This window comes from Podarcis raffonei, chromosome 5, assembly GCF_027172205.1.
Source record: "Podarcis raffonei isolate rPodRaf1 chromosome 5, rPodRaf1.pri, whole genome shotgun sequence".
Lineage (NCBI taxonomy): Eukaryota > Metazoa > Chordata > Lepidosauria > Squamata > Lacertidae > Podarcis > Podarcis raffonei.
The window spans coordinates 53,881,978-53,908,395 of record NC_070606.1 but is presented as its reverse complement, the minus strand read 5'-3'; the positions used below and the strand labels follow the sequence as shown (position 1 = coordinate 53,908,395).

Genomic DNA, 26,418 nt, shown 5'->3' with positions numbered 1-26,418 from the left:
CGCCCTTTTGTGCGGCAAACGGACAGCCATGCCTCTTGGTACGAGGGGGAGGAGAGGGCGGCATTTTTACCCTCAGCGCGGCTGCCTACCTAGCGAGGGCAGCGGGTGCTTTATTCTGTGTCACGTTTAATAAAACCAACTTCGTTTGTTAGACTTTGGAGTCCTAACGAAAGACTTTATTTATATGCACACGCATCACGGTGTTTGCCCCGGTATCCCCTCCGCCATTAATGCATTGAGTCGTGCTCGCCCGTTGCCAATAGCAACGAAGACTCCCCCCGACCTCACTCTCCCTGCCTCCGGTTAACATGGCGGCGTCCGGGCGCTGAAGCCGGCGCGCCGCTCCACCTGCCACTTTCCCTCTCTCTATGGTTACCGTGGAGGTCTGTGGGCGGGGAGTCCCGTGACGGGCCGCTCGGTGCGCGGTGACGGCGGCAGGCAGGCGGGCGGGCGAGGCGGACGGTGGAAGCGGCTGTGAGGAGGGGATGGCGGAGGAGCCTCCACGGTAAGGAAAGCTCGGGGGGCAAGAAGGCCTGAGGGCGGGGGGTGGCGTCGGTGGCAGCTATGGGGCGGCGGCAGGGGGCAGCTAGGGGGCTGCAGCTGGAATGTGGAGGGAGGGGAGGGAAGTGGGAAGGGCGGCCGTCTTGTAGGGGTAAGGGCAGCCGGGGAGGGAGGGAGGCGGGCGGCTCGAGCGGGGTATCGGGAGCTTGGGAAGGGAGGCGGGAGCCTTCGCTGGAGAGCGGGGTGGGGGAGGCGGAGGAATGCGGGAGGTCGGCGGGGCTGCAACCGAGGCGGGGGGGGGGGCTGTCGTTGGCAGCTGGGAAAGGGGAGGCGGCGGGAGGCGAAGGGGACTCTGCGCAAAGGTGAGCGCGGAGGGGAAGGGAGGGAAATGGGGCTCCGGATCGGGCAGGGGGCGCGTCTATCGGGGGCGGGGCGCACACGAACCCGCCTTTTCAAGGGGGAAAATGGATGGGGAGGGGAAGGTTGGGCTGCAGGGGAAGGAAGGAGAGCAGCTGAAAAGGGGGAGGTTCCGAAGGCAAGGCGTGCGTGGAGAAAGGGGGCGATGGGTGCCAAGGGGGGAGAAGGAGGCGGAGGGGACGCAGTGGCAAGCCAAGGCCCCTCCTGCCTCCCTCCCAAGCAGGGGTGCTTGTTGTTGTTGTTTGCACCTGTGCAATGGAAGCCCTTGTTTAGGGAGGCAGCCCCAGCCGGTGGTGGTGGTGTTGGGGAAGGCTGCTGTGGCCCAGGGAGAAGGGCGAGGCTGCAAGGGGGACCCCTCCGGGTCGACCTCGGGCAGTGGGTGGAGTATGCAGGGGAAAGGGCTCGGGAGGTGGTTGGCGAAAGGGCGCGCGTGTGCCTGAGTCTGTGCGCGTGTGCGCCGCTGCTTTGCTGGCTGCTGCTGCTGCTGCTGCTGCTGCAAGGGTGTAGGTGGAGGAGCTTCTGATCCAAGGCTTGTCTAGGGCTGCTGCTTGTGCTGCTGACAGGAGGCAGGGGTTTGGGCCTAAGAGGCCACAAGGCAGAAGGAGAAACGGCAGCAGCCGAAGGTAGTCGCGAGAAGAAGCAGGAAGCCCTGAACGCACAAAGCACTGACGCCCTTTCCCAGCTGGTATAGCCAGTGTCCTCAGATGGGTGAGAGTTGGATTATTTGCTCTAAGATAAAATGTCTGGTGTCAAGAGAAAGTGTGTATATACTGTGGAGGAGTGATGTCAATTACAGAAGCAGAGATGGGCAGCTTGTCTTTCACCAAGCATGAAGATCAAGGGGAAAAGTTGTTTCAGGGATTTTGACTGTAATCAGCACCACTGTTGTATTTCCATTTTTAACACTGGATGTTGATTCTGAAAAGCCCTGCTTTCCTTTCTAAAGGACGTGTATGTAATTCTTTTCCTATTTCATTGTGATTATATTTCAGTTTTCTGTATATGATTCTACTGTCTTTAATCATCTGGCTATCAAATTTAAAGGATTTGATTTTAGTGATTGCCATTTGATAAACACTAAAGTAGTTTGAAATCTGTTTCCATTTATTACGTTGAACAAATGTGTGTGTGTGTTTGCTAACTGTATAAATACAGTTTTATTTAATGCAGCATGAGATTTCAATGTTGGGTGTTTTGATTTTTTCAAGACTATTTTAAAAGATTTTAAAATGCATTTTTTAAAAGACAAACTTTAATTCAGCATTTTCAGTGCAACATTTCAAAATGTAGCTTAAACTGGTATGTAAAATCATTCATTTTTAGTAACTGCATATGCGCATGAAGAAATATGTTTTCACAGGCAAATAGCAATTATGGCTGAGTTTTAATTGTATATCATAGCCTGCCTTTTGGAACTATAAAATTGCTCAAACATAAGTTAAAAGAGCATTTCCCACAATTGACGCAGATTCTTAGTCATTTTCAACAGAGGGGTTTTTTTAAAAAAAAACGATTGTAGCCTTAAGTTTAAAATGGGATTAAAAAATAAGGGGAAATACAATCAGCAATCATATGGGGGTGCGTCCTATTGAACCCAGTGAAGTTACCGTACTTCTGAGTAGACTTGTGTAGGATTGCACTGTAAGGCATGCTTGGCATTCTTAGAAGTTACACAATATATGCAGTCATGCTTTAAGCATAAATACTTTCTTGATCTCTGGAGTTCCACCTAGTTCTTATCAATACATTTATTCTGTTTAGTGTCATATTTTAGATAAGCTGATTTTTCAGACTCCATTACTGTTGACATGGGTTTAAATATTTAGATTGTCTCAGTGATTTATCCCAAGAGCTCTTAGCAAGTAAGATTTCCCAATAGATGGCAGCTGGATTCATTTTAGTTTGTGATAATCATCACATGTAAATTGGTTTGTTGAGCTTTGGAGTTTCTGTAGATGAAATTAACAGGCCATGGTTATTTACATATGATTTGGGGAAGCAGCAGGTTTTCGGGGGGGGGGGAGCTACTTTGTACTTGGAGCTCCGCTTGCAGTAGCTTTAAAATGTAGAAGCATGGCTGGAATTACATGAAAGTCTGCAGGCTCCCATGCTCCCAGTAGTTTATAGATGTAGAAAGTGATTTCCTTATCTGTGCTATGGATTATGATAGAAGTAAGGTTTGTAAACAGTGCTGTCACTGTGTGTAGAGCTGCTGCTAGTTACAGTTTTTCCAGTGTTTGCAGATGTCATAGAGGGCAGGGAGAGGCTTGCACATATATTATCTTGATAGTTACAGTATACTATCATGCTGGTTCTTGTTTTAATTGAGTGAGATGGTCAAATTTTCATTGCACAAGTGTATAATTTCTGCAACAGTTTCTGGGTATACTGATTTATGGATGTGTTCATATTTTCTGTGTGCACTCCTTCAGTTTCATTTGATGATTCTTCTAGTGAGCTCATCCATGGCAACAGTTTCATTTTGACAGATATTAATTTTGTGAGGGAATAAATTCAATATGTGCGGTGGTATTTATTTGTTTTATTAAAACAGTAATATCTTGTCCACCAAGGGTGGCTTACAGCATATATAACATTACAGTTCCATAAAACAATATCAAAAAGAAACAGGATCAGCTGTCAAAAATTCATATACATTATCATGTTTCAGTTCTAAGAAATATGTCCAAGGACAGATACGGATAAACATTCTAGATTGGATCAAAATTAATAAAGGCTTTTGTAAAATACTGTCATGAGAAGACAATTTTGCAAGAAGAATTTGAAGTGATTTTGGAATACTGTAAACACTGTAATATGCTGTGTAAGCATTGGACACAGATTAAAGGTTCAAGGCAGCTCATATATTATTTGCTGGTTTTGCCCAAGCTGTTTGTGGTAAAGTTGATCAGATAATTCTTTTCAGATGAAAGGCAATGGCAAATAGAGGTTTTCATTTATATTCACCTATATCTTTGATGGCTCACTGCTGTTCCTTTATGTATCTTTCTCCATCAAAACTTGCTCCCTGCTACTTTTATTTCCTTCTTTGTTGATTAATGTATGACAAGCCAAGCTTGTGCAAGTTCTTCCTCTTGTCACGGCCATACAACGCCTTTGTGCAGTATGAATTTTGGTGCAATGCTATCCAGGATAGCCAACTGACTAATTTTTCGGACACAGGAACCCCCCCACCCATAGTGTCTCTACCTTGCCAGGGTTCAAGCTGATCTTGTTCTTCCTCAATTCATCCAGGCATTGGTCCAGGGACTGCACAGCATCTCCTGGTTCAGATGTAATAGGGCTGAGTGTCATCAGAATGTAATAGGGCTGAGTGTCATCAGAATACTGATGGGACCTTGCCCCAGATCTCCTGGGGTCTCATCTAGATATTAAATAGCATTGGAAATAGTACCTTGTGGCAACCCATAACACAGCTGCCGGGGGCTACAAAGCACTCTGCTTATCCAGCTCTCTGGACTTGGCCCTGGAGGTAGGATTGGAATCACTGTAACACAGTGCCCCCAATTCCTGTTCCCCAGAGCAGGTCCAGGGGGATACCATGGCCAGTGTCATCAAAAGCCGAGGACAGATCACGAGGCAAGGTCAAACTTCCCTTGCTCTGCTCTTTGCAAAGGTTATCCATCAGGGAACCCATGGGCAGGCCTGAACCCAGATTGGAATGGTTCTAAATAACCTGTGCCATGCCCCACCACAATCCTCATCACCACCTCCCCCCCGAAAGGTGTGTTTTTCATTGGTAGTTCTAGTCTAAGAAATCTAGGAGTGCTGCACCACTGTTTTCTTTCAAGGCAGGGACCCTCACGCAATGCAGTGTTTTTCATGCTCTGGACCCAACCAGTCAGACCACCTCTGCTAGATTTAATGAGCCAGGAGGGACAGGGGTCAAGAAGGCATGTGATTGGATATATTGCCGCCAGCACCTTGCCCACATCAGCTGATTGCATAAGCTGAAACTGATTCCACTCGATTCTGGGACTGGGTACTTCAACCATTTAAACAGAATAAGGGACCGGAGAGGAAAAAGGAGAATAAAAGTTTGTCTGTATGAAGAAGTAGATTGTTGCCGACCTGGAGCCCTTGAGATGTTTTTGGTGGGGCTAATAGTCCAGAACATAGGGAGGGCATCAAGTTAGCAAAGGCTGACATGGAGGAATAAATGACAAACCCTGTTCAGTGTGTCAGGACCCAAACACTTGTCTCTGTGTTAGAATTGCTGTGGCTGATAGCTATATTATTATTTCTGTTTTAAAATTCCATTTTGTTGATATGGTAAGTGCCTATGAGTTGATAACATTGTTTCATTTACCTGCACTGCCTAGAGCTCAGTTTCCATTAGACACGCCTAAAGTACTCAATCTGGCTTGAAGCAGAAGTATTTTCCAGCATAACATTCTTTTCAGCGTAGTATCATTGCTATGTGTTTTTCCAATCATTATCTCATGAAGCAACTGTACTGATCTTAGGCAGTTCTGTGTTAATTGTGTAGATCTGATGTGAGGGACTGGATCTGGGGTGGGGAGGGGGCACTTACGTGTCAGATCACTGTGAAGAGGGAGCGAATTTTAAGTACATTTCTGATTCTTTCCTTTCTTCCTTTGGTCTCCCAAGATGGAACTCAAGATGGGCTGTAAAGGAAGTTGCCTTTACTTATGTTAGTTAACAGTCACATTATTTTTGAAGGCAGTGCCAAACACGATACAGTGGTACCTCAGGTTACATACGCTTCAGGTTACAGACTCCGCTAACCCAGAAATACTACTTCGGGTTAAGAACTTTGCTTCTGGATGAGAACAAAAACCGTGCTCTGGCGGCGCGGCAGCAGCAGCAGGCCCCCATTAGCTAAAGTAGTGCTTCAGGTTAAGAACAGTTTCAGGTTAAGAACGGACCTCCGGAACGAATTAAGTACTTAACCTGAGGTACCACTGTAATTGCTTTTATCATTATCATGGTGTTGTTGTTTTTTATAATGTGCTTTCCCCTGCAGATTGGCATTAACTCTGAAGACAATGTGTCCATGGCCTTGTGAATATGTGTGTCCTTTCTGATGCTTGTGCAAATGACCAGTTGCCGTTTCCCAGCATACGCGTGTTCAGTCGGGTAGATGATATGCATGCAGCTTGCACACTTTCATAAATGGAACTGGCTTCTATGTGGGAAGTTTGTGCAGTCTGAGGCAGCTAAGTCCATCTCCTTTCTAACCTCATGTGGATGTCAAGAGAGACCACAAGAGAAGGGCGTGGCAGAAAGAGAAATGGGGGATGCCCTGCCCACTTTTGGCTCTGGCCACACCCACTGCTGTCCCTATCTCCACCAAACACCAGCATGCAACCCCTGACTACTTTGAGGGAATGCAGCGCTTGACAGAAAAAGGATTTCCCACTCCTGCTATAAAGGAGCAATGCCTTTTATGTGATGCAAGTAAATTTTGAAATATCTTCTGCATTTGTACTCTCATGACTTACGAAATATTGCTTGTTGCACAGCTGAGTTCATGCTTGCTGTCTAACCGTTGATGCTAAAATATACAGTATTATGTTTATGGAGATTTGCTCAGAGCTGGCAGTGTGCTTTATTAAAAGAGGATTGTGCAGGATGTTACTGCTAATAGGCAAGGTTGCTGACAGTTAGGGAGTACAGTTTCTCTTCCATATATTCCTAATCTATGGACTAGAAAGGATGGTTGGTACCATCTGGAAGGATTAAATGAAATGACCTTTTTTGATAGTCCATGACCCTAATAACATTATTATCCACAGTGGCCATCAGTGTGAGTAGCTTCCACCAACCCTGCCCTCCCTTAATTGTGTTTTCTAAAAAGACAGTAACATACAATTTGTTTCATACATTAAGAGAGATCAAACTGACTGGAAAGATCAATAATTATTGAAATAATTGGTGGTGGTAGTGGTGGTGTGTGTTACTGAAAAGATACAGAATTCTGTAAATTATACTTAGAGATATACCGGTATATCTTTCTCTCTCATTTGTCCTCATTTAGCATGCTGATACTGATCAGTGATCAATCATATCTCTATTGAGGTAACATTCTTGGTGTAAAACAGTATTCCCTTCTTCCTCTATCAGCACAGTTCCTTCCAAATGCATGTGTCTTTAAACTGAGTGGTTAATACCAACTAGGTACTATTTTCTTTGTGTTAGCCTGTGCTCCTATTGTCCATGCTGGCAATCTGTAGCCTCCACTGAACCCTTCCCCCCTTAATTGTATGTATAAAAAAGGAGATGAAAACATGTAGTACTCAGATGTAAATGCAAGGTGACGAAACTAGGCAAACTGCAATTAGGCACAGCTCAAAGTGATTTCAAAATTATTTTGCGATCTAGAAGTGAATGTTCGTCACTGGCTTCTGCAATTCAGTATTTCTAAGACTGTTTAGGGTTTAGTAAAAATCCTGATCATGTGAAAAAATTGGTGTGTTTTTTCAATTTCTTTCAGAAATTATGATGGTTGTAAAACACAGAATTTATTCATGCTGAACAAGCTTAGTTTGGGAGCAGTGGAAGAAACTCATGCTTTCATAAGCAAAGAATTTGTCACTGATGACATGTCATGAAGTTTCTTCTTTTGTTTACATGGCTATTTAAAGTTGGGCCAATCACTGAAATTGCTCCTCTTGAGAATGCAGCATTAATGTTAGTTGGACTTGTACCAGCTTGCTGTTTTAAACACAAGTCTGTTGTGCTATGCCCTTTGCAATGAATGCTTGTGGATAAATTAAAAATAACTTTGAGACTGAAAGTACTTGAAGATACATTCAGGCGACTTAAAAACAAATTTATGCAATGAAAATCATCCTGATTTGGTGAGAGAGAGAGCTAAAGCCAATTTTAGAGAGCTTTTTCTCCAGATAACTTCTTTCATATTTAGACACAGGTTATCAGTGTTCTCTTTATTTCTGATGCAAGTCTTCACATGCTCGTGCAAAGGTAGACAGAAATGCACCACCCACAAGAATGAGGTATCAGGAGGCTCAGGATAACAGGAGTATAAAAACTTCAGGGAAATACCCCATGGTGGTTTCTCCTCTGCCCCTACCCCCCCTCCCAATATGGCCACACATTGCTGACTAACATAGACTGGGAAAAAACAGAAAACGGAGTGGGAGGATGATGGAATGGGGCGACTGGAAAAGGAAGTATGAGGAAGAGGCACATAGAGATAAAAAGGGAAGAGAGAACCGTCTCATTATCTTGATATATTCTAGTTAACATGATGAATCTGTTTTAAGTGTCCCTAGGGACCGAAGTGAGAATCGCTGATAGGGATCCATGAATCTGAGCATGCTCAGTGGGCACAGAATGCTACCTTGATTGAGGGTAGGGGTGGGGTGGGGAGATGAAATGAGTGGCTGCAACCTTGGTCAGAAGTGTTCTGCATTGCAACATTTTGTTGCAAAGCCCTGCTGGTAGTAATATCAAAAGACATGTGCTTTTAGGAATGGTTCGTGCATTTAAACGAAAGCTTGAATTCTTGGTATATAGAATCTCCTTAGATGGTACACTCTTGGAGGATATATATTATGCAAGCATAATGATTCTGGAAAAAACTGGAGACCCCCGTTCATAAACTGAGTACTGTCTAAGGCATGTCATGTTGAAAATCTCTTCCCTCAAAGTTGTCTCAGTCATTATTGTTACATATTCTGTCTGTGGTGTTTGTCTGGCAATATAGCTCCAGCATTTATCTTAAAATATTTATATGCTTTCTGTCATGTAAAACATGCAAGTGGTGTACAATACAGTCAAGCACATGTATACAATATACTAAAAACAGCAACACAACGCAAGCAGTAGTGAGTCTGATGCAAAAAAGAACATTTTCAGCATGTTACTATGGTTCAACAAAGTCAAGGCATACTTTATTTCAGGGGGAAGCTATTACATAGTAAGGCTGCCATCACAGAAGTGGTCCTCTTCTTGGCTTTTGCCAGCTGTTGCCAGATGCAGTTGGTTACACCAGGAGGGTCTCTGATGATGACCACAGTAGCTGGACTGGTCAGTATTGCAGAAGGCATTCACATGAATAGCCCAGCCCAAAGTTGTTTAGGCTTTGTAGGTTAATACCTGGTCTGGTAGCAAATCAGCAGCCAGTGCAGTTCTATCATTCTGCATTATCTACAGCTTCCAGACCATACATCAAGGTGTCTAGGAATAGCCATTGCTGATGTACTGGCCAAAGCTGTTTAAAGAAACTCCTTGCTCCAGCTGTTGGGGTTCCAATAGCAGTAAATGGCTCTAAGATGGGTGGCTAACTACTGATGCTCATTCTCCCTTCCAAGAGCAGTGCTAGAAACTGGGATAGAAAAGCTATTCACCACATGGCTGCTGCCTATGTAAATTGTGTGGCCAATGTGTGTGCCTATAGAGGAAAGTTTTTGCAAGCAATCATTGATTCAATTCCTCAATACTTTAGAGTTTACTAAAGATTCCTTAGCATGATGGTTAAAATGACTCTTACACCCTGCATACAATTTACACCCTTGGTACATAGGTTAGTTTTAGGGTCTATCAAAGTTACCACTTTTATTGCCTTTTTTGTGTGTGCTATGAATGAAGCTCTTATGACCAAAAAGGCAATAAAAGTGATAACTTTGATATTGAATGCTTAAAGCTCCAGTGATGTAATGGTGGGCTGTGTGTGTTGGTGTTCGGGAGACTTGTGAAACTACATCATAGCTTCTCCCAGTTATTAATAATTAAAGCAATACAAGAAGTTCACTTTACAAACTAGGTTGATGTGCCTTGACACAGTGGGTGGCAAGGAAGCAGAAGCCAAAATGTATGGCATTGCATAAATTGGAGGGCAGCTACGTGTATACTGGAAGGTCTGCCACTACATGAACACTGGAAAAAGCGGTGAATCAAGTTTTGCAGGCTGCAAGATGAATTGGTATGAGGCAGCTGACAAGTCTAATGGCTCAAGTCCCTCAGTATATGACTCTTGCTGAAATAATAGATATCCACATGCCTCAAAACATTATTTTGGATGTCTGCTATTGTTTGTGTGAAAAATTATCTTTAAGTACGTAGCAATCTGCTGCACCCAACACTTTCCTTACTCCTGCATATTGCAGCTCAGGTTATCTTGAAGGAACCAGTAAAAGTTTTTAGAACACATATTCTGGTGTTTTGGAGCCTGGTGAAATAAACAATATTCTCAGATATCATTTATGCTAAATAGTGGAGGTAAGGCTGTCTGGTTCTAGCATGAAGTCAGACCTGCACTCCTGCCTACTTCTCTGTGGCATTGCTGCTTGCTCCTCTGCTTAGAAGTCATTTTGGCGTTAAGGTGTGTGTGTGTGTGTGTGTGTGTGTGTGTGTGTGTGTGTGTACCTACCTACCTACCTACCTACGTGTATTCATATGTGTCTATTTTGTGTGTGTATTAAATATACACATCAGCTTCTGTATCCCTTCCTGTATCTTAATGTTGTACTGGAATGCAGTTGGGGATCGCCCTAGCTTTGTGTTGCATTTCCAATAATTTCAGGAGGGGAGGTACTGTTGTCTCCCATGGGCTGCTTTCCAGTACTGGTATTGCCAGCCACTGTTGGGGTTAATTATGGTTGTGTGTGATATTATCCCTAGGTGTAACTCTTTGTTTTCTCTCATAGGAATGAATAGGATTTTTCCCCATTCCTATATGGAAAAGTACAGTTATACCTCGAGTTGAATGTGCTTTGGGTTGAGCGCGTTCGAGTTGCACTCCGCGGCAACCCGGAAGTAACAGAGCGTGTTACTTCTGGGTTTCGCTGCTCGCGCATGCACAGACGCTCAAAATGACGTCACGCACATGTGCGGAAGCGGCAAAACGTGACCCGCACACGCGCAGACGTGCCGTTGCGTCTTGTGTTTCGTTCTGGATAAGAACAGGGCTCCGGAACGGATCCCATTCGCATCCTGAGGTGCCACTGTAAAGGCATGCACACCACTGAGGAGGGGGCTAAACTTGCTCTTGGCAATTCTAGTGCTTGGAGCAAGAAGCTGATTTTGCCCCCTCTAGAGTGAGTTTGTTAGGAATTGGCATGATACTTTACCTCATATGTGAAATAATATACAGAAATATGGAAAGAATAGTTATCAGTTTTATGTTTGCAGTTGCGATTGAGTTCTGCCTTGGGTGAGTGTACTTGATCTGAACAAATCTATTAGCATGAAGCCAAAAACAGAAACCGGAACCAAGAAGTTAAAAGCTCTTACTGCAAAGTAAGGGAAGCAAATTGTAATTGCAGCAGATGGTATTTTTCAACCCACGCTAGCAATACACTATTTCACTATCGGTTTTTCTTTTGCTTTATCACAATCGGTCTAAACAAGCGCTGAATGCTTTTTCTCACATAAGTCTAAATTAAAGTTTATTCTTTAATTTAAAAAAAGTTAATAGTGAACACAACGTTTCAAGGTATATTTGGAGTACAGTAAGCCTCAAATTCATAGCTTGGACAGTAAATGTTTGTTTGAAGTGTAAATACTTGCAGATTCAAAGAGAAAAACCTTAACCAAGATATAATATTGCAGTTAAAAATTAATTCTGCAAATGATTTTACATTATTAACCTTATTGCCTGGGCTCTTTTGCCTGATCTATAAGTCATGCACAGCAGAATTTCTCCTTATTCCATGTGTGTGCACATGTGTGTTTTCACACGTGTGTTGGGAGATGTTTAAATGAGATGCTGGAAACTTTATGAAAACAATAGTCCATTAAAAAAACACGAATCAGCCAAATTTTCCATTTAAAAACATCAGGATCAGTTTCAGGTATTCTTATAATAAAATAATGTTATTACTTTCCCACATTTGTAATGATGTTTCATTTGGCCTCCAGTTGAGGCATGTTCCATCTTAGTTTTAGAACTGTTTGTTATCCTAATAAATCTGATTTACGCTGTCCTTTTATGTGATAAGATTATTTATTTAAAATGGCCAACATGTTTCCCAGAGGCCAAGATCCATCAAAGTCAGTTAGTCTAGATGATCCTAACTCGACAATTCTATGATCTCAGTCTAGAATATGTTCTTCTTTAGCATGTAATCCCAGTGAAGGTGCTGGTGGAGGGGAGTTCTTAGTATGGGATAAACTATCAAGGGAATTCTGCTGTGGTTTTGTTTGAATGGAATTGCTCTGGTTGAATTGGAAGTTGTTCTTTTAACCAGCAAAAGCATTCCTATTAGCACAATGTTTATCTTCTAAAATTATAGTGGGAACAGAGGAGAGAGTGCAAAGGTCTCCATGGCGATAAGCATCTCTGTTCACTTGCTGACGTAGCTATGTCTGTGCTAAGCTAGTTGTTTTCTGAGTTCTTAATGGATAATTGAGCTTGGGAGACATGGGTGCGGGTGCTGTGGACTGCATTTGCAAAATGTGGAATCAGGATTTTTGTGTGTGAGAGATGGGGTTGGGGGAATGTTAGAAAGAGAAACATGAATTGTGATAGGAACATAATATGCGAAGCAGAAAGAAGAAGGTGTGTGTGTGTGTTGTTGTTGTTGTTGTTGTTGTTTTGCAAGAGTTTGGCTTTAGAAGTTGTGAATGCTGCAGTTCCCACCTGGCATATGCTTCAGTTGTGATGTTTTTGCACAAGGAGAAAGTTTGTGTTGCATAATCACGGTGAGGGGAGTCAGAAATTCTCAGTTCTAAGTTCAAATATGTTAGGAAAGCCATTATATTTGAGTTAGCCCCCTGTCAGTGGTATGGGGATAATACTGAGCAGCAGTCCACACACTTTTGCAGGACTTAGAAGCCAGACATTATTTACAATCACTGCTAACACTTTCTTTCCCCCTACCCTCACACTGGGCCCTCATTTTAACTGGTTTTGGAGAAGGCCAGGAACAGCACAGGTCTTCCTCAGTGCTTCTAGCTTTCCTGGCATGTCTTATGCAAAGTGAGACATGAGAGCCTGCGTTTTCCCCAAGTTCTCTGCATGCATGCATGTGAGGGTAGGGGTGGGCTGTGCTGCCTCTTGCTCCCAGAATAAACTGAGAGGGTTGGATCCAGACTAAGTTGAACTTAGTTCCAGTTGAAATGAACAGAGCAATTATTGCTATTGTTATTTATTACATTTCTATACCACCGTTCCTCTGAAGATCACATGGTGGTTCACAGCATAAAAACACAATAAATACATACCATAATAACAAACAAAAGCAATAACCCCCCACCACAGTCTAAAAGACCATAGATGGTTAAACATGCCTCCTGTTGATTTCAATAGGAATTAAGTTCAAGTAATTTAGGATAGGCTGCATTCAATGCAGCATTAGGCAGATTGCTCCATCAGCACACATGTTTCTCCTGCCCAAACATTTTCTCCTTCTCTTCTCCCTTCTCTGCATCCCCTGGGGTTTTACCCAACCCTCTGGAGCAGATTTGGGGTATGTGCAGGGGCAGGAGAGGAGAATCCCATTGTGGCAAGTTATAATTCTTGTGCTAGCACAACTATTCAGTAGAATACTGCTCACTGTCTCCAACCCAGTGCTTTCTGCTAGGCTTTGAGGGCTCTGTTTCTGCCTCTTGATGCTGTGGATGGTGCAATGTGATAGCCAGAATTAAATGTAACATCACTACTGGTGATCATATTTGTGGTCCTCTTATACTGACCTGTCTTACAGGTCTGCTGTGGGCATTATTGAAAACTTGTCTTAAGGCATTTTTGAATACTGAAAACTGCTGTCTAAATGTTGAATTACATTAAGGCTAGAACTTTGTTTAAGAGATTCTGCCTGTTGTTACAGGGTTACTTTGCACTCCCTCTGGAAATTCTTATTGCTGAGTGGAAAAGTTCAACGTATGCAGTTTTAACTTCCCTGGATTTGGAGCATCTGATGTAATAATCATGCTAGCAATGTTTAGCATTGAGGTATAATATGCATTTTGTGCTGGTCATGGACCAAAATACATTTCTGATTAGATATGAGTCTTATCTCATCTTTTCCCAGAAAATATGTTGAGATGACAGAAAAGCAGTATTTTTGCCAGTGTTTTTTAATCCCACCATGAAGATTTATAAATTCCAGATATACATATATGAGAGAGTGAAAAAAATTGAAAATACCTATTAATGACCAAATAGGTATATATATGTGTTTAATACAAACGGCATTGATCTGTTTAACAATAAACTGCTTGTGGCTTTGTAATAGTCAATATGTGCTTCCCTTCCTTTTTAATTTGAAAATATGGAGATCTAAAGCACTTTTATTCATGACATATAAAAACAGATCGGTATTAAATCTTGGCTTAGTTTGTTTTCTGTGGGGAATTTTGGTAATTCACATGTATAAAGCACTTATACACTCTTGCAACTTAAATGTTCTGAAGACTATAGCATCTAACTAGCATATGGTGAGAGTCTGATTTCCAGCCCCCAGCCCCCACAGTAGAAATGTCATTGAGCACATGTGTTTAAAAACGTGATACATCATTTAAACAGACTTTGTAGAATCTGTTTGGAAAATACCTCCCCGCTTCTCCCTTCTTGCATGGATAAGATCTTCTGAAGCTGCTCAGTTTTTCATGAGATGATTTATTTTAATATGTGCAACATTTTTTATGTCACCTTTTGAGGCTGAAGGTGACACACCTCAGCTCAAATAGCAGATCAAAATAGAATATAAAAATACACTTGGAGATAAAACAGCAGTCCAAGCAAAAATAATAATAATGTAGGCTCTGTTCACAAAGAAGGTAGCAGCACCAAAGGCCAAATGAAGAGGATGCACCCCTTATTTTCATGTTCTAAGCTGCCTTGAGCATGGTTTGAACTGTGGGAAGGCAGCGCACAAATGTATCTGAAACAGTTCCGTTACAATTTATATTGCACCTGAGGTCCTTTGACTTCAGAATGCTGTTACAGTGATTTTTTCTCCTTCAATATGTTACATTTCATTCTGAGCGACGGTTCTTGACATTAGCAAGTATCACTGTTATGAAACTGGCCACACAAACACACACAGCATTTCTCTTCTCATATTCTACAGAGTTGGCAGCAGGGACAGTTGCTGTTAAGTCAGGGAGGCTGGAAGATCTCAGTTTGTGGGCAGCCTCCATATTATTACCATAAGAGAACTATTCATGGGGGTACATGAATGATGTTCCATCTAGTTTGGCCTAAGGAAGAACTCTTTTCTACCTGTATTCTAGGATTTGCCTCTTCCTGTCTGGATCTGTGCTGTCTTGCATTGGAATACAGAGATGTTGAACACTTTTAACCTGTTAAAAGATATGTATTGTTGTCTTAGAAGTTTCCTTATGAACTGGTGATTAAGAGTTCCTGGTTGTTGTTTTTTTGCTGACCATGCCTTGTGGTGTAACACTGTGACCGTCTTTGTGGTCTTTGATGTGTCCTCTAGTAAAGTGATGTAATTAACTTTACGGAAGAGTCCCAGTACTCTTGTCAGTTGCAGCATAATTAATTTTTTTAAGAAGTGACCCTGGGATTTTATAAACCATCGTAATTAGCAATTGGTGTAGCTGTTTACCATTATTGCTGTGCATTAGCTTTAAAAGTTTGCTTTTGCTATAAATATATTTTCCTATTTAAATTGTATGCACATTTTTCTGTGAGAGCAAACATTTGTATTTACAGCCTATTTTATCAGCAAAGTTGCCAAAGCGCAGTATGTAAGTCTATGCTTGCTAATTGCTGATAGCACCAGAAATGCAGCGTTCCTGGTATCACAAAAATTTCCGAAACATCTTTGTTGGTTTCTTCCTTGCCCACAGATTTGGGTTTGGGTAAGCCTCCCTTCTAATATACTTGGTAATTGGGTTAGGGAACATTGCTCCACTCTTAATCTACTATACTGTGTTAGCTTGAGCATAATTAAAACAGGATTACAGCCCTTTTCATTCTTATGTTTACAGCTCTTCATCACAGATGTAGCCTGGGGTTGTTCACCATTTGTCTTTTCCTCACCCATGTTCACATCTCTAACATTTCCTCCCTTTCCTTGCAAGGGCAAGTGATCTGCAGCGTAGGCTGCTCTTCCATTGCAGAGCTGTTTCACTCTTCACATTGCGGTCATGTTTGCCCTGGCTGTGCTGCTGATTGTTGCAGTAAACACATACTGAAGAAGGAAGACATGCATATATCTATACAGACACACACACACACACACGGGAGTTGCAAGTTGCCATAGTTCCCCTGGCACCAATCCACTGCATGAGTCCTTTCACAGTGTGGGCTGTATTCAGTGGTTGTGCAAATGGAAAGCTGCTTATGCAATCAATTTTCTTTTCCTCTCCTCCCCTAAGACCAACTTCAGAGGTTTGGGGAGCCCTCCTGAACAGTGGCAGCTGTTTTGTATGGGTTGAAATGTGAAGGGGAAACCACCCAGAACAGGATAAAATAGATATTGTGGCCATTGGAGCATTATCCCCACACCCAATGGTGCTTTCCCCCTATCATTGCAGTCTTGTGCAACACAGTTCCACTGTTAATGAGGGTCACCAAACCACAGAAGCTGCCTTCTACTCATCGAACCACTGGATGGAAGGTTCCATGAGTGAGATTCAACATTGCAGCAGGACTTCCCTTGCTCTCTTCCTGCCTGCAACACCCACACCCTCCCAATTGGCTCTGGAGGGTCTGCTAACCCTCTGGAGCAGAGTTTGAGGAACGTAGGCGGCTGCATGGTGGAAGAGAGACAGTGTAAATCCCTTAAACAGTTGGGATGCCGTGGTTGGATATCATCCTGTGTACTTAGTGCAGCAAACCAGGCTGTAGTAGCAAGTGAAATGCCTCTTTAGAAATGACATGGCGTTCTTGGGATTTGTGACAATTCTGATTATGGAACTCAGCTTTGGCCTTTCAAAAATGATTTCCACATAGCCACAAAAGGAAGGACGTTAGAAGTTTTGCACAGAAGATGCATTTGTGTAACATGTATGTGCTCCCAGTGTGCAAAGTGGAAAGAAAATATCATTGAACTGAGTATTGACTGTTGCATTCATGTAAGTAAAACCCCAACTACTGAAAATCAGTCAGTAATAAAATACCACCTACTGTATTTTTTAAAATTGCTTAATTAAATGAAAAGCCCATATTAGCAGTACTATTATTTATTTATTTTTAAAAACTGCTAACATTTGACCCTGTATAGGTGTGTTTATTTGGTAGTGTCAGCTGAGCTGCTTTGCTTTATATTAACATAAGGATACCTCCTTCTTTTCTTGTTCAAGCTTGAGCTGAAAGCACTTCCTTGTTTCATTTTGAAATAAAATCAGTTTCTTCTTTCTGAGAAATACAATCCTGTGATTTTTGAGTTACTAACTGTAGGCAGAAAATGCAGAGTGAAGATCTTACACTACTGAAGCCAGAGCTGAGAAGCATAAACGCACAAAAGCATTTAAGGGATAAAGCAGGCACAATTTGTAGCAGAGAAGATGGGAAGGCAGAGGAATAGTGGTTGTTAACTCAGTAAGTGTACTTAATTTCCTGGTAGACTTTTGTGATTCTGTGCCCTTATGAAGCCATGGGGATGAAGAACAGCATTCTGTTTAATTCTATGCAGTCTGTGGTATTTAAGCAGCTCTTCCCTAATAAGCCTGAGTGTACCAAAATTGACAAAATATCACGAAACATTTTTTTCTGTCTTTTGTGCTTAAGACATTACATTCGCAATGCTGTTGTGACAGTAGCTTCAGGGGTGGTGGGTGAAACGCTCTCAACTACAAGAGCAGCCGCCACGACGCATACTCGCAAAAACTGTAATAACAGCTGATTGGCAATAAGTTTCTGGAGGCCATTGCTTTTGCTTTCCCAAGCATTGGCTGTGCTGGGTGAGGGGGGTGGGAATTGGGAGTCGAGCAACATTTGGAGGGTCAGGATGGTCTGCTTTGCCCTGTAGGAACAGGAAGCAAGTAAAAAGTAAAAAGTTATCATGAACAGATCTGTATTTTTTCTAGAATTGAGTTTCCGCTTGTCCCTGTGTTACGATTCCATTAGTTACCCATGAAGCAGCTCAAAATATTGACAGTTACCTGTAGAAATATACCCATCATACTTACTATTTTGTTTACATAAAAAGCAAGGGTAGCCATGCTGGTCCATAAGGAGAAAAAAACACCGCAAACCCCCCACAACTGAGCAATGACTAATGAAGTTATTGCCCTGTTAAGGATTTTGTAATTTTTGAGTTTTCCTTTCCTCCCATTCTCTCACCCTCCCAGCACCCTCATTCTCCTGTTCTGTTATTCTAAGAATATATTTTGTATTGTGATGGTACACATGTTCTCCTTATCAACATTCCAATAATGAAACGTTTGGGAGTGGGTCCAAAAACTTGCTGAGATCCTGTGGAGTAATGCCAGTAGAAAATTCTTCTTGTGGTCGTGTACAGGATAAGGGAGAAACTCCTTTGGATTGTGCCAGTTTTCTCTTAGTTTTGCTCACCATACTCTTTAGCACATATTTAACTTAAACTAGTGTAACTTAGTTTCCAAAGCCATTCAACATTTGCGTATACTCCCATTTATCAACAAACATGTCAGTAGTGCTAGCTAGCATTTTTGTAATGTGGGTGTTATCAGATGGAGCTAAGACCATCACTCAGAGCAATTTATGGCTTTCAAGATTTTACAGATTATGCAAAATTGCAATACACCACAAATTGCCATGACAACAGTGATAAAGAACTAAAAAATGTACGTGCTGAGGAACCACATGGGCTGGTGTACAAACTGTTTCCAATCACCAGAGGTGAGATAATGCAGAATAAAAGGATTGCTATCTGAACACTGCTTCACAGAGTATTTGCTAAAGTCTAAAGTGGACATACTGACAAAGTTTATTGTGAATGTCCTGATAAATCCTGACTGTTTTCACTTACAACTGCAGTTAAGCAGTCTCTGCTGTGATAAAATTACTTGTGTTCCTCATAACTTGGGACTTGTAAATTTGGAGGCAGAAACTGAAATGTAACATCATCATCATCATAATCATCAATTGAATTTATATACCGCCCTATATCTGGAGGTCCCAGGACGTTTCACAGAACAAAATCAAAATATAAAAACACTAAACATATAATTAAAAGAAAAACAACAATCCAATAACCTCTCCCCCCCCAAACCCCACATTTTAAAAGGGCATAGGATGTCAATCAAATCAACCAAAGGCCTGGTTAAAAAGGAACATTTTTGCCTGGTGCCTAAAATAATGAAGGCGCCAGGTGAAGTTCCCTGGGGAGAGCATTCCACAGACAGGGAGCCGCTGCAGAGAAGGCCCATTCTTGTGTTGCCACCCTCTGGACCTCTCAAGGAGAAGGCATCTTTGTGTGTTAATATCCTGGGGACATAATGATATGGAGACGTTATTTGGAAGGATACACATGGCCTGATTATGGCTTAGTAGAAAAGTAGGCAGGAAAACCCTCCAGAAATATCATTGGTTAGATTTGCCTATGTATCCTTTTAAAATGGAGCAAGATTTTAGTTTTATCCAGACTAATACTTTCTATGTACCATCCCTCCAACATTTCTTGAAATACGCAGGTGGGAGGAAGGAACAGACAGAAAGACAGACAGACAGCAGTGAGTAAAAACAACAACAACAAAGTGGGACATGGTTTTTCTTGTGTTCTCTCCTTCCTTTCCCAGATATATAATTTATTTGTTTGGTTTTCTTTCTCTGGTGTCTGAAATGTTTGCTCCGTATGTGTAGTAGATATTTACATGTTTGGTTTGAAATTGAACAATGGAGATATATACACATACATACATGTTGGCCATGTGGAATGTCTGTGAAGGTGATATTTACAGAAACCCTTAAGCATGGGATAATTAAAATATATTTTGTTCTTACCTTTCCATGCATGGCTTCTTTTGCTCTTTTTCTGTATATCGTGAGAGGGTGGGGAGGGGTATTACTCAGAAGGGTGGTGGGAATGGGCTATTGCATATTCAGTAGGATAAGTGGATTGTAGAGGGTTCTTAATTCTAAGACCCTTAGGTATAATGTCCAGGTTCTTGCATTTAGTCAGAAAGAAGATGTCTGTCTGTACCCGTGCAAGTTTCTTGGTGAGGTTGATGGACTTCCATTTCATGCGGCTCAATGTGGTGCCTTCCATAGTTCTAGTTACAGGTAGGTAGCCGTGTTGGTCTGCCGTAGTCGAAACAAAATAAAAAAATTCCTTCCAGTAGCACCTTAGAGACCAACTAAGTTTGTTATTGGTATGAGCTTTCGTGTGCATGCAGTGTATCTGAAGAAGTGTGCATGCAAACTTAGTTGGTCTCTAAGGTGCCACTGGAAGGATTTTTTTTATTTTGTTTCGACTACAGCAGACCAACACGGCTACCTACCTGTATCTAGAATTTTTACTAAGAGTATAAAAAATGGTTTCCATTATTTGTTCCTAGTGTTTGGTACTTGGGTGGAGATACACTGCCCCTTAGCATGCATGTAGCAGAGGGTTTTTAGGAGTATTTAAGGAAGCAAACCTGTTTCCTAAGCATCGTAGATAAGCATATTGGGGATAAGGCATAGCAGAAGAAAGTGGTGATAAATTCTGTTGTCAAAAGAATGAAATTTGGTGTTTATACTGAGAGGCACAAAGTGCTGTTTAACATTTTCCACATTCTTTTTCTTCCATAACATCAACAAATAGTATTCTTCAACATATCCTTTATGTAATTTGATTTACAAATTTATAAGAACATTTGAAATAGGTGGTTAGGTAGCTTTTGCTTGGGGAATAAATTGTATTTATTTGTTTTTTTAATCTAACTTTAGTTGCATAACAAATTAGGCATCCCAAATATATCTGCAGTTGCCTTTTCAGATGTTTACATTTTTAAAGGTAGTACACCAAGCTGACTCTCAGAGCACTGTGGTACACTGTAACAGTAGGAAAGATCAGCTCAGAAAAAGGCAGGGGAACCTCCTTGGCATTCTAGTTAATAAATCAGCTTAAGAACTGTAGATATTCGGTATTTTTCTTTGCATTTTACACCTTCGGGAAATATATTACATCTTCTTTGCCTTTAGAATGTTTCCAAACTAATCCAATCCAAATCTTTATTATGGTCATAGATCAGCATAAGATAAAAGCACCTCCATAAATAAATAAAACCTGCTAGATAGGCAATAGGGCAACTGCAGAAGTACACATACTCATACTCTCATTTACAGTAGACCAGTTTGAAAAAGTTGGTAATGGGGTATTATTTCATGTCTCTCATTTTTTGTATTTCTCAACATATTACCTACCCTTTCTACCTTTTTGTTTTGCAGAGCTTCTAATGAAGATCCTATAATTATCTGAGCTCTAATAGCTGGAACTTCGGATATCAAAGCTGGGAGAAAGTACTTCTGAAACCAACATGTAGCAGATAGCCACTGTTCCGTCAGATTTGCTGCTTTTGGCCAAGGTGTTTGTCTTCTAGACTTCCCTGTGCGTTCAGCAGTGAAAGAATCATTCTAGGGATTCTTATTTCTTGGGTGGTGAATGAGTTTCGTTGACAGAAATTGAAATTGGATTTCACGTGGTTTTTTGTTAAACTGAGGAACCATGAGTAGTAATCTTGGGAAAGATTGTAAGGAGAAGGACCCAAAAGGGTCTTCAGCAAAGGAAAGGGAGAAGGAGGCCAAGACTTCTGGTGGATTTGGGAAAGAAAGCAAAGAGAGAGAGCTTAAGACCAAAGGGAAAGAAGCCAAAGATGGGAAGAAGGACTCCAGCGGTGCACAGCCGGGTGTGGCTTTTTCAGTGGACAATACAATAAAACGACCTAATCCAGCTCCAGGTGCTCGCAAGAAATCCAGCAATGCCGAGGTGATCAAAGAGCTAAACAAATGTCGGGAAGAAAATTCAGTACGCTTGGACTTGGCCAAGAGGTCGATACACATACTCCCACCATCTGTCAAAGAGTTAACGCAGTTGACGGAACTTTATTTATATGGAAACAAACTGCAGTCACTACCGTCTGAGGTGGGCTGCCTTGTGAATCTGGTGACACTGGCCCTGAACGAGAACTCACTTACCAGCCTCCCTGACTCTCTTGATAACTTGAAGCAGCTTCGCATGGTTGATTTACGACACAACAAACTGAGAGAAATTCCTCCAGTGGTGTACAGGCTAAGGTCTCTCACCACACTTTATCTACGCTTTAATCGTATCACAACTGTGGAAAAGGATATCAAAAACTTGTCGATACTCATCATGCTCAGCATACGGGAGAACAAAATCAAGCAACTACCTGAAGAAATTGGTAAGAGTGATTTTAAAAACCCTGTACTAAATCTTACTATGTAACAGTGGATTGAATTGTTATCCATGGGCAAGAGCCACCTTTGCAGAAATGAACTCCTGCTCCCTAGGACCCCCAAATCTGCTCTCTAGTGTCCGCTAATGCTCAATCTGCTGTGCAAGTAATGTGGATGGGCTTCACCAAATTAATGCATGCCATTTGGCCATTAGATTCCTAAAGCACTGAACCATACCTCATATATTTGTCTGGTTTTCAGCTACTGTCCCACAAATTTTATTCCTTCATATTGGACTCCATGAATTAGGCTTAGTTCTTGAGGAAGGAATACAACCATTTCTTGGCTCCCAGATACAGTGTTAGATATTAAGGATTGTGTATTTGTGCTGCCTAAGACATAAGTAGTAGTATTGTTTGGGGGTAAAGTCGAGAAAGTTAGAAATGCCTTCTTAAGAATTGGGGCACAAACAACACTTTAGGAGAAAGCAGTTTTGGTGCTATCTAATTACTGATCAGTATGCCTGCAATTAATCTTTTCATAAATGTAACACTGAATCATGAATTCACATTTTTTTCAGGTGTGGAAACTTGCTTAAGTTGCAAAAATGGCATGGCTAGTATTTTAACCAAGAATCTGAGTAAATTTAATATTTTTAAAATAGGTCAAGAGATTCCATTATGAATTGCCTATAGAAATTCAATAACTTTCCAACACCTTTCCTATAAACCGTAATACTGAAAAGGCTATGATCATTTGACAGTACTGTTAGGAGGGATGAGGTTTAGGGAATATGTTGGCTGGTCTCTTGAATTAAGACCATATGGGGATAGCATAAAGACCTGAAGAAGTATCATGCAGAGCAAAAATTTCCACATTTAAACTATGTACATCTTAAACAGTTCCTAAATAACTACGTAACTATATACAAATGTATGCACCAGGATATATGTGTGATCACCTACTTTGCTTTGTTGCTGTAATTATTCCACTTCTATTTACTTATCACTGGGGTTTTTTGTCTCTTGTTTCCCTCTAACCTTACTCCCCTCCATTTCTTTCCACTTGCTGATGTGTATATGTGCCTGCCACTTTCGGATTGCAGTTTATTAATTTGTTAGTCTTAAAGTGTTTCAAGATACTTCTATTTTATTTTGTTCAAGAAATTCAGCTTTCTTTCAGCTGGCCTCTTTCCTTAAAATTCTTTTATTCATTCTATTTTTCTTTTAATAAGTAAACTGGTGGTTCTGATTTAAGACAATGTTATGACACTTAAATTTAATTTTAATCCACACAGGCAAGATACATCCATGCACTCTATCCTGATACAGTGACAAGTAAAGCAGCGTATGCAAACAGGATACACTCCTATGGGATTTCTATTATTGAAGTCACTCAAAAAATTGCCTGTTCACGCAGTGTATGCTTCTATACAGTTCTTGTAGTTGGAAACAGTTGGGGAGGGATAATAATAATAATAATAATAATAATAATAATAATAATAATAATAATAATTTATACCCTGCCCATCTGGCTGAGTTTCCCCAGCTACTCTGGGCGGCTCCCAATCAAGTGTTAAAAACAGTACAGCGTTAAATAATAAAAACTTCCCTGAACAGGGCTGCCTTCAGATGTCTTTTAAAGATAGGATAGCTGCTTATTTCCTTGACATCTGAAGGGAGGGTGTTCCACAGGGTGGGTGCCACTACCGAGAAGGCCCTCTGTCTGGTTCCCTGTAACCAGAAGGCTGTTTATTGCTGTAGACTCTTCCTTAGGGCAAGTTACACTCTAAAAACTCATAGAAACCTTGGGGGGGGGGTGCCTCCATTTTTGTGGCTGGAGTGAACTTAATATATTCACTTGTTTAGTATAACTTTGGAACAAGTATTAGTTTTGCCAACCTTTGCCCACTGCAGCTACTTTAAGTAAATACAGTGTAATTTTTTTTTTGCTGCTGAAGGGTATAAGGTGCACATCTAGTGCAAAATTAAGTAAAAATGGTTAGGTGTTAGGGGATGTTTGATGTGGCAGCAGCATATCTCAGCTTAGGTCATGTTGAATTTGTATAAAGTGTGTGAACTGATCTGTGGACAATTTAAAGAACAGTAGAAACAAACAACAACTTGATTCTCACAAATGGCTCATGTTTACTTTAGCTGCTAATCTCTGCCTTTGCGCAGTGATATCAGACTAATCTTTACCACTTTTATTGGTAGCTGCTTATATTTGTCTTGCTTTGGAACAAGACTTATTGCTGCTGCCCTTTTGACTTGCGTGATACCTTTGAGGAAAGCAATTGGAAATACTGTTCTCTGCTGTGTCTGTTGGGAGAAGGACTACACAGTGCTTGTGTATTTTTGTATATCCACTGTGGCTCCAGAGAAACCACCAAAGGAGGTTTATTTTTCTCTTCTCTGAACTGTTTAGTCTGAGGTGTCGCACTGTATTAAAAATGTGAAGTCCTGCCAATAGCTAATGCTACGAATTATGCATTCCTGAAGAAAACATTGGGGATCCCCTGTTGCCTAAGGTAGATCTAGCTTATTTTCCATATCTCTCTAGGAAATCCTCCATTCCATTGAAGCAAGGGTGAAGAGTGGGATAAAATTCAAAACTATAGTGAGTCACAGAAGAAGCATGAGAAATATGAAGAAACAAATGGGAGTGTCTCTGACTGAATCCAATGCATTCTTGTAATCCTAGGTTTATCTTATGCATTCTTTTATAGCTAGTTTGTTGTACATGTCCATTTCTAGAGGCACGCCATACAATTAGTTTTATTTTCACACAAAATAGCTTTATTATTCAATGCATGCATTCTCTAATAAAACTACTGACTGAAATGGTGACAGGTTTCTCGATTTTTCACAGATATGCACATGTAAGTAGCAAAGCAGGTGAAAGCTGATGCTTCTAAAATACTTCAATTTGGGGTGGTTTGGGGAAATTGCAGTAAAGGCTGACCTACATATTTTCAACATCCCTGTTGGACAGGTTTTTCAAGTAAGGGGTGGATGGTGTGTAATGGGAGTTGTTGGTTGCCATGCCCAAGAGATGTAAAGCTTATTTAATTTAATTAAAAGAAATTGTTTTCCGCTCTTCTATAAGATGAGCGTAACCTGTGCTACCTTCTGAGTTTTTCACAAGACAGCAATAGAATTGTAGATATGAGATATGATTGATGGGCAGTGCTACAGGTAAACCCAGAGCCAGTAAGACAGCTTGCAGTTGTATATGTTAGCAATGAGAGAAATGAGAATGGGTTTCTAAGAGCTTAGTGGACTCCTGATCATAATACAAAAGATAATTGCTCTTACATGGGTAGCTGGCAGGAAAAGAAAAATGAAGGTTCATTGTTTTTGGTATACTGTACTGGCACTTTAAAAATCAACCAGGGAATAGAAATTCCAGTACAGTACTTACTATAAGCTTAGTAATATTTTTCAATGCCAGAATTTTAAAAAAATACTTCAAGTTTTTAAATTCTTAGGAGTTATAACAATATAATTTAGGTTACCTTTTTATGTAGGTAGAGAGTCTAGAAGAGGATTAATAAACACTGTTGCTAGCAGACATACACGTATGTCATTGACTGCTCTGTACTGACTTAGTTTGACTCATCTGTTTGTTACTAAAATTTTGTTTAATGCAATCAGTATGCTGGATAATGTGTGCAGGTCTCATAATACTCCTCAGTGGGCTAGCACAACTTAAGAAAAATGGAGGGGAGATGATTTCAGAGAAGAGGTCAGAAGACAAATGCTAATTGAAGCAAAAATCTAGAATTGCTAATATTCATAAGTTCCCTTTCCTTATGTGCCCAGGGAAAGCTCTCTATCCATTCCCTTTGTCATCTGCTGCAGGATTTATCACAACGTAAAGGGTTTTTAGAATTTTCAACCTGGTTACGGAGAGAGCTAGACTGTGCAGCCGGTCAGGAGAGTTGCATATCATCCTTGCAGTCTCAAATATTTTCCACCAAGTTAATTGTGGCAGGAAGAATACATCTGTACATACATACATACATACATACATACATACATACATAGTTCACAAAAAGTGAAGGTAGCCATGATGGCTGTAAGAAAAATTATAAAATCTGCATCATGGCAACACCTTTACTAGGCCAACCAAAGTGTCTCAAAGTAGCGTGCAAGCTTTTGCGTTCTGGAAGATGCTCCATCAGGCTAGATGGTAAACAAAATGGGATGGACAGGAAACAGGCTGACTCTATAAAAGTCTCCATTTAGTCA

General features: G+C 41.1%; 1 protein-coding gene across 3 annotated transcripts in view; it reads left to right on the top strand.

Moving 5' to 3' along the window:
• The first annotated feature begins 336 nt into the window (after window positions 1-336).
• SHOC2 (SHOC2 leucine rich repeat scaffold protein) overlaps window positions 337-26,418 on the top strand; it is a 48,777-nt gene continuing 22,695 nt past the window's right edge. Inside the window, exons 1-2 of one of the 3 annotated variants that reach the window (XM_053389219.1) lie at window positions 337-505; window positions 21,197-22,170. In XM_053389219.1, the coding sequence (XP_053245194.1) occupies window positions 21,474-22,170 (697 nt within the window). In that variant the 5' untranslated portion in view covers window positions 337-505; window positions 21,197-21,473. Of the gene's footprint in view, window positions 506-1,099; window positions 1,604-17,251; window positions 17,384-21,196; window positions 22,171-26,418 lie in introns of those variants that run through there. The other 2 variants (XM_053389220.1, XM_053389221.1) reach the window with 2 other exon arrangements.